The sequence below is a fragment of the Stigmatopora argus genome, chromosome 12 (assembly GCF_051989625.1).
Source record: "Stigmatopora argus isolate UIUO_Sarg chromosome 12, RoL_Sarg_1.0, whole genome shotgun sequence".
Taxonomy (NCBI): domain Eukaryota; kingdom Metazoa; phylum Chordata; class Actinopteri; order Syngnathiformes; family Syngnathidae; genus Stigmatopora; species Stigmatopora argus.
In genome coordinates, this window is record NC_135398.1 from 5,643,740 (window position 1) to 5,655,472 (window position 11,733).

At 38.9% G+C, this 11,733-nt stretch overlaps 1 protein-coding gene across 1 annotated transcript in view; it reads left to right on the forward strand.

Moving 5' to 3' along the window:
• gpc1b (glypican 1b) overlaps positions 1 to 11,733 on the forward strand; it is a 42,537-nt gene extending 30,804 nt beyond the window's left edge. Inside the window, exons 3-10 of the mRNA XM_077615115.1 lie at positions 573 to 800; positions 891 to 1,054; positions 5,414 to 5,579; positions 5,665 to 5,795; positions 7,533 to 7,661; positions 7,967 to 8,100; positions 8,979 to 9,154; positions 11,182 to 11,733. Coding sequence (XP_077471241.1) covers positions 573 to 800; positions 891 to 1,054; positions 5,414 to 5,579; positions 5,665 to 5,795; positions 7,533 to 7,661; positions 7,967 to 8,100; positions 8,979 to 9,154; positions 11,182 to 11,399 — 1,346 coding nt within the window. The 3' untranslated portion in view covers positions 11,400 to 11,733. The remainder of the gene's footprint in view (positions 1 to 572; positions 801 to 890; positions 1,055 to 5,413; positions 5,580 to 5,664; positions 5,796 to 7,532; positions 7,662 to 7,966; positions 8,101 to 8,978; positions 9,155 to 11,181) is intronic.

Consider the following 11,733-nt stretch of genomic DNA (forward strand, 5'->3'; position numbering starts at 1 on the left):
GTAGCATCCATTTTTTAGTTTATTGAAGTGGTATGTGGTTTTGGTCATTTGGTGCATCTAGCTGACATGATTTTTTTTTCTTCTCTTTTATAGCCTCATTTAAATGCATAATACATTGGCGTCAAATATACAATGTAGGTTCATTTCACTTCAAAATGTAAATAACACTAATGGAATAAAATGCAATAAATGTTAATGGTACGAATGAGATTAAAGCTGAAACTTGGTTCACCAAAAAGCTGAGAGAAACCGATACAGCAGTATTTTTGGTGTATGTCAAGAAGCGAATTTCCAGGTTGAGGAGGACGTATCGAGCAGAACTACTGCTTAGATAATTCCATGCAGATGGGTCAGAAGAGCTTAGCATTTTAACATGTTATGTAACTAAGTGCCGTGAATGTCCTCAGGCCTCGCACACATGGGCAACTTGTTCCATTTCAGGACAATGAGCACAGAAAAAAAGAAAACAACTAGAAAATGTATGCGTAGCATTACCATTATCTACAAATCATAGTTTTGTCTTGTGAATAATTTTGGTTGTAATGTTCCGCTTGTTTTTTGGAATTTTTCAGGCTATTTTCTGGAGTTGCTGAACCAGTCAGCAATCACACTACAGGAAACATTCACGTCTACTTGGAAGTCTTTCTACTCGGAGAATTCCCAGCTATTTGCAGACCTTTATGCAGAATTGCGGAAATACTACAAAAGCGCCAACATCAACCTGGAAGATACCCTCAATGATTTCTGGGCAAGGCTACTAGAAAGGCTGTTCTCTCATGCAAACAAGCAGTATTCCATTGGTAAATCCCATCCATATACTTGTGCAGTCATTTGACTATCATTAAAAAAAGCAATCAATTCATTGAATGCATGTGTTTTATTGACTTCAGGGGATGACTACTTGGAGTGTGTATCTAAACAGTTGGAGATACTTCACCCTTTTGGAGACGAGCCCCATGCCGTTAAAGCTAAGGTGACACGCACGTTTGTGGCCGTCCGTTCCTTTGTTCAAGGACTGGTCGTCAGCGGGGATGTTGTCCGCAAAGTGTCGCAGGTAATATGTCTATTCTGCCCTCATGCCACTTGTTTGTCTTTTGCTTAATTCACCTCTAAATCATATTTCTTTGACACAATGGTGACTAAACAGATTCCTTCGAAGAGAAACTGTGATCATTAATATTGCCCAGTTTTGTACCCTGCACACTGCCTCTTTTATTGTTGCTGCTGAAAAGGACTGAGTACTATAAACCTTTTCCTGACGTTTAATCTCTCCTGCAGTTGACATTTTCCACTATTTATGTGTTGCAGCATCCGTTTTTATGTCTTCATAATACAATCAGTTTAGCTCCTTGTGAGAACATTTGACTTTAAAGGAGGGTTTTTTAAACCTATGAGTCATTGCCATGTCATTCGTCGAGCTGTATTTCATTAATTTCATTGTTTCCTAATTTCATTATAATATCTTTTTTTTTTTTACTGCTTAACCTGCTCAGGTTATGAGTGATGCGACCCTGTTGTGTGTCATATACAATGTACACACACTGAACAAAAATAGAAATCCAACACGTTTGTTTTTGCTCATATTTCATTTAATACTACTTAAGAACTGTGAGCCTTCTCTGTCCACATCACAGGTGTGACAGCTCAACAAGCTTATTTGACAACATAATTATTGGACTGAAAATTTTAAGCAGTATTGTGTCATGTTCGCTCATGTACTAAAAGAAAAGCAATAAAAGTGAAAAATGGGTAGGGCTGCCTTCAGTCTGAGCAAAACACTTTAAAAAAACACTTTAAAGTTGTCGATGTTCAAGTACAAAAAGTCCTGAACTTGAAATAAATAAATAAAAGACTTTGTAGTATTATAAAGATATATTGTACAACAAAAACAAACTTAGAAATTGCAGATTTTTTTAAAAACATTAACAGGTTCATCTAAATGAGAAGTTTTAGCAGAACAACCCGGGTCATTCTTTTTTATTGTTGTAAGAGCTCTTCTTAACAGTAACCATCTTTAACTTTGTTTCAGTACTAAGTATTTTCTTGCTCCCCTGCTCTGTCTGCTTAATCTCTTTAACCTGTGTGCAGTCATGTGGACTTGATTGGTTAAAGTCACGTGGACTTACTTAACCCCCATAATTTGTCCGTCATGCCACTAACATTCATTCCCGTTTATTCTCCTAAAGCGGCTATATCTTCCTGCGAATGTTTTTGTGCAACATAGCTAAAGATTTTTACAAACATTGCATTTTCTAGTTTGTGAATGAAATGCAACATTGGTATGATGACAAAACTTGATTCTCCATTGAAAAACACGTATCTGACAGCCCAAAAGGGAAGGTATTGTTATAATTTGTTATAATATTTTGATCCTGGTACCATTTTTGGCCACCAATCTTACACAGTGCTCCTTTAAAATACTATGTTTTTAAGCGAATACATCTCTTTTCTTCCCACCAGGCCATTTAGGAACCCCTGCTATTACAAAAAGAACAATTCCAAAAAAATATACTATTATAATGTGTGTATAAATCGACATATAAGCCCAACCTTGATATGTGAACATGCCAAACGTACATTTTTCTAAGATCTCTTAAAACTAGAGATGGCTAATGGGTTCTAAGGATGTGCACATTGACACTCGGTGTTACTCTTCCAGATCAGTGTCGTTGGAAACGAGCGCTTCTATGAAAATTGATCTTGCCTCAGGGAGTCATCCCTGCAACACCACTTAATGTCAACTCCCTGGCTAAAAAATGTCTCACGGGTCTGTCCCAGGGTTAGTGTCTCCCAAGAGAAATGCTATCAGCCATGTATAAAGAAGGAGTAGTGTTAAAATCACCGTTAGACGGAGAAATCATTTTAGCTGGAGGAACAGGAGGCCAGTATTGATGCATGGGTGAAAAATGTATCCCATCAGAAATGGGGGTAAGAGAGGTGTCAAGAGTGCTAGCCCCATGAGAAATATACACGTCATGTAAGAGAACAGATGTTGCAGTCATGTGAAATAATACAGCTCTTTACTTAATGAAATATTAATTGCCAAGAATGCTCATATTGCGGGGAAACTGCTCGTTGTGGTGCTGCTGTTTGACTTTTGCAAGACTAATGTAGCCATGAATGGGGATGGGTTGCATCACATGTTGCAATAGTAATAATTAGGTTAGGTTAGTTTAGAACTTTATTTCATCCCGTATTCGGGAAATTTCTTGGTTGCAGTAGCAAGACACACAAGACATTGTAGACCTAGGTAAAATATAGTAATAAGAATAAATAATAGTAAATAATAGCATGTACAAGTCTTGAACCGATTTGCTTACACATCAACTTTGCTGTGTAGCAATTAAAATTGAATTGAGTGATTTTTAAAATGTGACCTTTGACTCAAAAACTAAACTCCGCTCAAATATTCAATCTTGTTTCATTTCCATGATGGATGCTTGTACTGTACGTCACAATTTATAGGGATATGAAAGTCAACAGTAAATAATAAGAGGTACAGTTCATCAATTTATCATTCTCATTTAGGTCTCATTATTTACGTAGTGTTTCATCATGTCATTTCTTCTTTTCACCCATTTTTTTCTGACTGATGATGTTTTATTGGTGCCGAAGGACACTAAAGGATGTCGTCAGCAAGCAAGGTCGGCCGGATAATTTGTGTAAATAATTAGCCTGTTTTTTTTTCGGAATTGACGATGTGTCATTTCAGCAATGTCGGGACACTGGAACCACCAGAAATGAGGTCCCGCCCCATTTACTCGCTCTCTGGGATAACATACAACAATATTCCTTGGCCAATGTCTGTTCAATGCCATTTTTGCCAGAGTAAGATACAATGAAAAACGCCACTTTGGGTGTAGACTTTAAATAACCAAACAGATCATTTTCAGGGTCTTCACTTCTTCATTTCTTCTTCCAATTTGAGCTGTTTGGTGTTCCTTAGATGGGGAGTACATTACAGTCTTTGAAATAGTAAGGGGGAAATCAACAGTAACCTATTTTTTTAAAAATAAATTTGACCGGTATTCTAATTTAGTTGAAAGGTGTTTACCCTCCCTCTACAAAATTAATCCCACTCTTATTTAGCAGACATGTTTCTCCTTATATAGATTATAGGGTAAAGGAAATAGGCCATGAGCCACATAAGAAGTGTGGATCAGCTCATACGCTCACACACTGGGGAGATTCAAAGGACCCTTCACTAATGACACTCAGAAGACGCAAAAAGAATTTTGATGGTACTCATTCACAGGCAAAATAGGAATTTTGATTGGGTCCAAGCAAGGACACAGCCAAATTGCTCCCTTGATATTTCCAGATGGATAACCACTGGCTCAAATCAGCACACTGTATGTTGAGTTAGAAAATATACACAATTCATAGATTGACCAATATATACATACACACACCAATGAGATGCTCACAACAATCTAATAATCTTTTAGTAAGAAACACACTTAACACAAGATAATTTAACACCTCTGTGTGCGGTTATACAGCATTTAGACTTGTTTTGTTAGCTTGCCTCTGTCATATTGCTGTAAACTAGCAAACTTTATTAAGATAAATTAGACAGTTTAAATGTACAAAATGTAATTATCTCCCAATTATCACAGCACCCCCCATTCCATATTACTTCTCAGAATCAATATGTATGAGCTAGGAAACCTGATTAAGGTTCTGTCCACTGATGCCTTTTTGTCCTGAGCACATTTCTAATCTATATTTAAAGTCTCAAGGGTCTGTGGAATGTTGGTTTCAACTGCTTGTTTACCCTTGCCATCTTTATTTTTGTCCCAATTTCAGCTTATACCCATATTTATCAAACACTTGCTTTTTGGTGTGACTTTACTGTTAGAAGGAATGGTGCCTAAAAAAAGCATCAGACTGGCCCACGTGCCAGCAAAAGACAGGAGCTTTGTATGCATAGTTGGGTTTTCTGCATCCCTCCTTCTCCCACATTTTGTTCCTCACACTCGCTTCCTAAGGTTTTGCATGCATAGCTGTACACCCTTGTGAGCAGAGCTTACTGGTATTAACCCAGTTTCACTTTTTACGCACGAAGGCCTTTTCCTTAGGGCGCAGCCTTGTGGAATACAAGGATGGAGTGAGGGCCTGAGTGTACTTGCATGGATGTCAGAGCCCTTTCATCACCCGTGGAACCAATAAAAAAAATACAGACTTACAAGTGGTTGCCATAGGAACTAACAAATGAAAATCTGCTGCAGTGTTATGAAGGTCATCGTAGAAGATAACCTTGCACCATTTGTTAGTTCTATGTTACTGTTTGCTTTGAGTGATCCCATCGGCAATGTGCACTTGTGTTTTTATTAGGAAAACAAGTCCGAAGTCACTAGTGAGAGTCTTTCATGGCCTTTTTTTTAATGCTTGGTTCTCATGTCCTCCCCAGGTGCCTTTAAGCCAGGAGTGCATGCGAGCCATCATGAGGATGACTTACTGTCCCCACTGCCGAGGTATGGCCTCCGCTAGACCTTGCGTCAACTACTGCAGCAACGTCCTGAAGGGCTGTCTGGCCAACCAGGCAGATCTGAACACCGAGTGGCGGCACTTAGCAGGTTGGACAACAAACATGTTTTGTCAACGTGCTCAACGCATAGATGAAGCTCGATTCGGCTGAATTGATTTGTCATATTTTTGCAGAAACTATGTTGCAAGTCTCCGGCCGCTTCGATGGCCCATTTGGAGTGGATGTGGTGATCCTCTCTCTACCCTACCGCATATCAGAAGCGATGATGGCCATGGTGGAAAATATGGAGTCTACCAACACCAAGGTTAAAACAAAAACAAAAAACATAGGTTGAATTTTGCTATTTAGTGAAAATGTTTTCGTGTAAACCACCTATCGTATTTGCACGACTTTATGGCGCATATATATACATATACATATATATATATATATATATATATATATATATATATATATATATATATATATATATATATATATATATATATATATATATATTTCGCAGTCTAGCTTTGAATGCTCTGTTGACGCCAACATCTAGCGGCAGGAGTTCTTTTGTAAATCCAGTCGGAATGACGGCAAGCACCAAATTTGTGTGCTCGCCGTCATCCGTCATACTGGGTGTATTGACAAAAGAACTATATATCCCAGCAGTCACTGCGCAGTACTTTTTCTACGGGGAAAATAGTAGCGTCGGGGGCTGCTTGCCGTAGTTGTGAGAGCTGTAGAGGATGGTGTACCCTATCGACTGATTTATTTTATTTTATCGTGATAACAGTTTTAGTATTGGTCCATATATAAAGCACACTGGATTATAAGGCCCCCTGTCTATTTTGGAGAAAATGTAAGACTTAAGTGCGCCTTATAGTCGTGAAAATACGGTATTTCATATATGAATTCATACAGTTCTGTGAGAACACAGTGCAGATATACAGCAGCATGGTGCACAATCTTTAACCCGGCTCAGTGTCATAGACAGTGTCACCCTCTGACTTGAGGGGCAAATGCAGTGGTTGATACTTTCCGGCTGCACATTAATATGCATGTCCCACAGTGTACATAGTATTCTAGTAGATTACTTCCTGGTTACATAACTTGATGACTTCAAAGCAGGATGTGTTGTTTTGTTTACTCCCTCTTCCTAAAAGCAGACTAAAGAGACACACAGTATGTTACGGATGTGTTAATGCGCCGGAGAGTCATTTTCAGCCTTTGGTTTTAGCACTCAATTTCCTCTAGTGACAGTTCAATCTCCAACGAGCCCTTCTCAGTTCGATTTAGGGAAGAGGCCTGCCTTAGGCTTAAAAAAAGGTTATTAATTTTTAGTTGGATGTGAAAGTTGAAATACTGGAGGCCACCCTACGAAGGCCATACTCGGTGTCAAATTGATTGCAATCTTACAGTATTTCCAGGGCTCCATTTATATCAAGCCCATGGGGATCTTTTATTTCTCAACGTCATTTGATTGACTCATGGGATAATGCAAAAGAACAGCACCAGTTATTTTGATTTGTGTCTACCACTAGATTAAATGCATGGTTAAACAGTAAATAAAGTTACATCATGTTGGTTTGATACTAATAAATGGCAAACGTTTGAAGCCATACAAAGTGAATTGTGAAATACTGTATTTTTAAGGCAGCAGTATGTAGTACTTTGTTTTTAATAACAATATAATGACAATTATTTCATACTGCCGTTAAGTTTTATATTTATAAACCAGCCTCCAGCTGTTTAATGCCACCAACAATACCAAGTGAATTTTTATCTTTTGTCATCCAACAGACAGTGTTAACATTTAAGTGAGGAGAAAAAGACGAAAAAAAAACATGTATATATGACATTGACATGCTAGCCATTTAAACTGTTCAAATGGATTGGATTTCTGCTAGTGACAAACTCACTTAAATTCATAGCAGAAGGATAAAAAGAGCCCCATGATTGGATGTCTATCATCGTCGTCAATGACACTCATTCTCAACATTCTGTTTCCATTTCTGCCTCTACTTTTTTTTTCTTTTTTACTTCTATCATATTTCAGATGTTCCTGGCGTGCGGGCCGCTCAGAGAAAAATCAGTTGGTGGTACAGAAACCGACATCTTCCCGAAGAACGAAAAAGTTTCAGTTGAAGAGAGGTCGGCGAACAGTGCCAACAAACTTGGCCGACTGGTAAGCTGAAGCTAATGTGCAAATTGCTCTCTGGTGACAAAGTCTGGCCAATATCACGGCATGTTTTATGGAGCAAAAATAAGTGCTAAGAACAGACAATTAAATCTTTAAAATGTCTGTTTCACCTTTCCACTTGTGAGGTCATAAGAGAATAGGGAATAACTCTTTGGGTGGATGAATTAAGCACACGACTAGGTTCATCTTTTAGAGGACTGTACCTGTTTAGTTTCCACATTGGGCAATCATGAAGGGGAATTTAGGGACAAAGTAGAAAAGAACATCTGTTGTCCCCCGCTGTGCTCCAGGTCTCTGACGTAACCATAAGGCTGAGGGATATGCAGCCATATTGGATTTCTCTCCCGAGCATGCTGTGCAGCGATAGAGTGGCCACCGGTGCAGGAGCTGAAGATCGGTGTTGGAACGGAATGACCCGTGCCAGGTAGGGAACAGAAGAATCACATAGTTTTTTTTATTTTTTTTCTTAGCTGGAATTGATCTATTTTAATTTTGCCTGAAGCATTTTTTGAAAGGGCTTGCAAAAAACTTTGAACCCTTAATAATTGAAGGTTGCTCACCTTTGATCGAGTGGAAAAGGCAGCCTGCTCTATAGCTGTTTAACATATCAGATCAGATCAAAATGACTAGTGTACCCCTTAAGGATAGAGTTGGTATTCTTTCAATCTTGTTTAATATGGATTTCTCTATTTTTATTCTATTTTGATCCATATTTTTACTCTGTTACACAGTGTAACATGCCTGTGGGTGAATCCTGAATTATAATTAATTGTCAAATTATCGCATAAGAAGGTTATTTCATTGAAAGTTCTCTGGTGCGGTGCCTTGTGATACAAGTGACCAGACTTATTTGAGTTTTTTTTTAGAAAAAAGCTTTTGTTCTGCTGACTTTTTCCTATTTGATTTGACTTGCGAGCAATGAAATTGACAAACAAGCACATGGATTTTAGTCATTTTGGCTTGATGCTAAAAAATAAATTAAAGCAACATGCCGACCAGAATCCATTACGGACCATCAAGAATAATAAGACAATATACAAAGATTAACAGGAATTTCTTTCTTTCCCTTAAATAATTAATATTACTTTAGTTTAGTGAGCATATATATCTACATATATGTTTAGACTTTATACTGCCGCCGGTGTGTTTTGTTCACACATTTGAAGGAGTCACATTCATAATCTCAAATTGTTTAATTATTCTTATTGATTATTCTATCATGCTATTTATGTTTTTTTTTAGTTGTGCTGTTTTCAATTTTTATTTGATTTTGTTAAACCCGTCTTTGTGTGTCTCTGTCAGGTACCTTCCCGAGGTCATTGGCGACGGTTTGGCGAGCCAGATCAACAACCCTGAAGTTGAAATTGACATTACAAAGCCAGACAGGGCAATCAGGCAGCAGATAATGCAACTGAAGATCATGACACACCGCCTGAAGAATGCTCTCAATGGCAATGACGTCGACTTCCAGGACACCAGTGAGTAGCATGGCATCTGACATATAACATTTTACAAAACCAGCTTATAAACTCTATTTACACACAAACATTATTACTCAGAATCCCTGCATATATCACAATACAGAGAATTCTGTCTTTTGATTTTTGGCTTTTAAAACAAAGAAAAAGTAAAATCAACTCAATTCAACTGTTCCACATAAATGCAGGGTTTCTTATCTAGCTAGTGTATTGGATCTTATCACATTATGCTCATGTTTCTGCCTTGTCGCAATCCTTTAATGCTCAAAAAGGACAGAAATAATTCATCGGAGTATAAACTGAGCACGGCAAAATAAAAGCTGAGAGAGGAAGAAAATACTAAAAGAAGCTAAAGTGACAGTTTGGTTTAAATACCATTACAGTAGTGAAGCGAGTAAGCAACAAAAGGCACATTGTCATCCTGCATCAGTGTGGACTCCCTGTTTGAGTTCTCACAGCAGGCACATCTCTCCGTCTCTCTTGCTGCTATGTCTAAACAGAAGGTTTAGCAACTAAAACAGGACACAGCAGACAGAAATCGAATGCGACTGACCTTCCCAAGAGCACCCGCAGGACTTTTCAACACTCAACAGCAGAGCTTAAATCCGGACAAATAACCTTCACAAAATAGTGGCAGCCAAGAAAAAAACTCCTTTCCTTCTATCTGTTTGTTTAAGACCCATGATACAAAAAAAAACAAGGTTCTTGCTGTTTTCTTTGAATTTGAGTTTGTTAACAATACTGCGACCGGACATTTCGTCAACGGACACTTCGTCCCCGGACGGTTCGCCGAACGGACGCTTCGTCGCTGGACAGTTCGTCGACGGACAATTTGTCGCCGGACACTTCGACGCCAGACAGTTTGCCTAACCTTAACCACTATTAAAGAAGACAAAGGAAATTCACATATTCTTTATTAAAGAAAATAAAACCGCAAAAACTCACTCGACAACACAAACACATTAACATTTGGGCGTGTGCAAGTACTAGATGTGCTCGTCTCTGAACACACTACGCACGAAACGGTTCCTACGTTGAGCGCTCCATTTTTAAAATAAAAGGCAATAAATAAAATTATTTTATTAAAAAAATTATTAAAAAGAAGACAAAGGAAATTTACATATTCTTTATTAAGGAAAATGAAACAGCAAAAACTCGCCCGACAACACAAACACATTAACATTTGGGCCTGTGCGTATTTTCTCTAATAAAGAATGTGAATTTCCTTTGTCTTTTTAATAAAAATCTTCATAAAATAATTTTATTTATTGCCTTTTATTTTAAAAATGGAGCGCTCAACGTAGGAACCGTTTAACATAGGAACCATTTCGTTCGTAGTGTGTTTAGAGACGAGCACATCTAGTACTTGCACACGCCCAAATGTTAGTGTTTGTGTTGTCGAGCGAGTTTTTGCTGTTTTATTTTCTTTAATAAAGAATGTGAATTTCCTTTATCTTCTTTAATAGTGGTTAAGGTTAGTGGTTAAGGTTAGCGAACTGTCTGGCGACGAATTGTCCGGCGACGAAGTGTCCGGTCGACGAAGTGTCCGGTCGACGAAGTGTCCGGTCGACGAAGTGTCCGGTCGACGAAGTGTCCGGTCGACGAAGTGTCCGGTCGACGAAGTGTCCGGTCGACGAAGTGTCCGGTCGACGAAGTGTCCGGTCGACGAAGCGTCCGGCGACGAACTGTCCGTCGATGAAATGTCCGGGTACCAACAATACAACTAAAAAGACAGTTATGAAACATCCCATAAGGCAAAATTCATTCGTAGTGCAACTTGTCTGCCTACATCAGGGTAGATGACACTAAATAACCCAGCAAAAGAATCATTAGATAATGTCCTGGTTTTCTCAACCCTGCTCTTGTTTGAAAACAATTAATCTGCATGATATATTTTCAAAATGTAAACCGTGTTGCAAAAACAATAGAGTAGACGTCTCAGATGTTTCCTCAGATGCACAAACGTGAGTTATTCAAATATACTAGAAGTATTGCAGGTTCCCATCTTTGTGATCTCCTGTTCTCAGGCGATGATTCCAGCGGGTCTGGAAGTGGCACAATTTGCAACGACGAAGTGTGTTCCCGTTCCCGGGGCCCTCAGTTCGGCAGCCCAGTTTCTGAGCGACCCGTTTACCCCTACCTTCCTGAAAACGAGAAGGTGGTGAAAGCCTCAGTCAGTCAGAACCTTCCCTGTGTCGTCACCTATCTCATTTCGCTGCTCGTATTGCTGCTGCGGCTGCGATAATCGGCAGCGAGGAGAAAGGCCAGCTGGAACTGCGGTTGGGTTCGGGCTCAATGAGGGTTCTAAAAGGTGGGGGAGGAGACGAACGGTGTGGGAGGAGACGAACGGTGTGGGTGTTAGTTACTCTGCCAAAACTACACTTCGTATAAAGAACTTGGACAAACTTTTTGGGGGATTCGAATGAGAAGAAAAATGGAATTATAAGTATTCATGCGCTCTTGTCATTACTCTATTGCTATAATATGACCCTTTCAAAGCTGATCGTGTTATATTTTAATCTTTCTGGTGTTGGGAGTAAACGGAGATCTGACGTTTACCAACAAGACGTGTAACACTA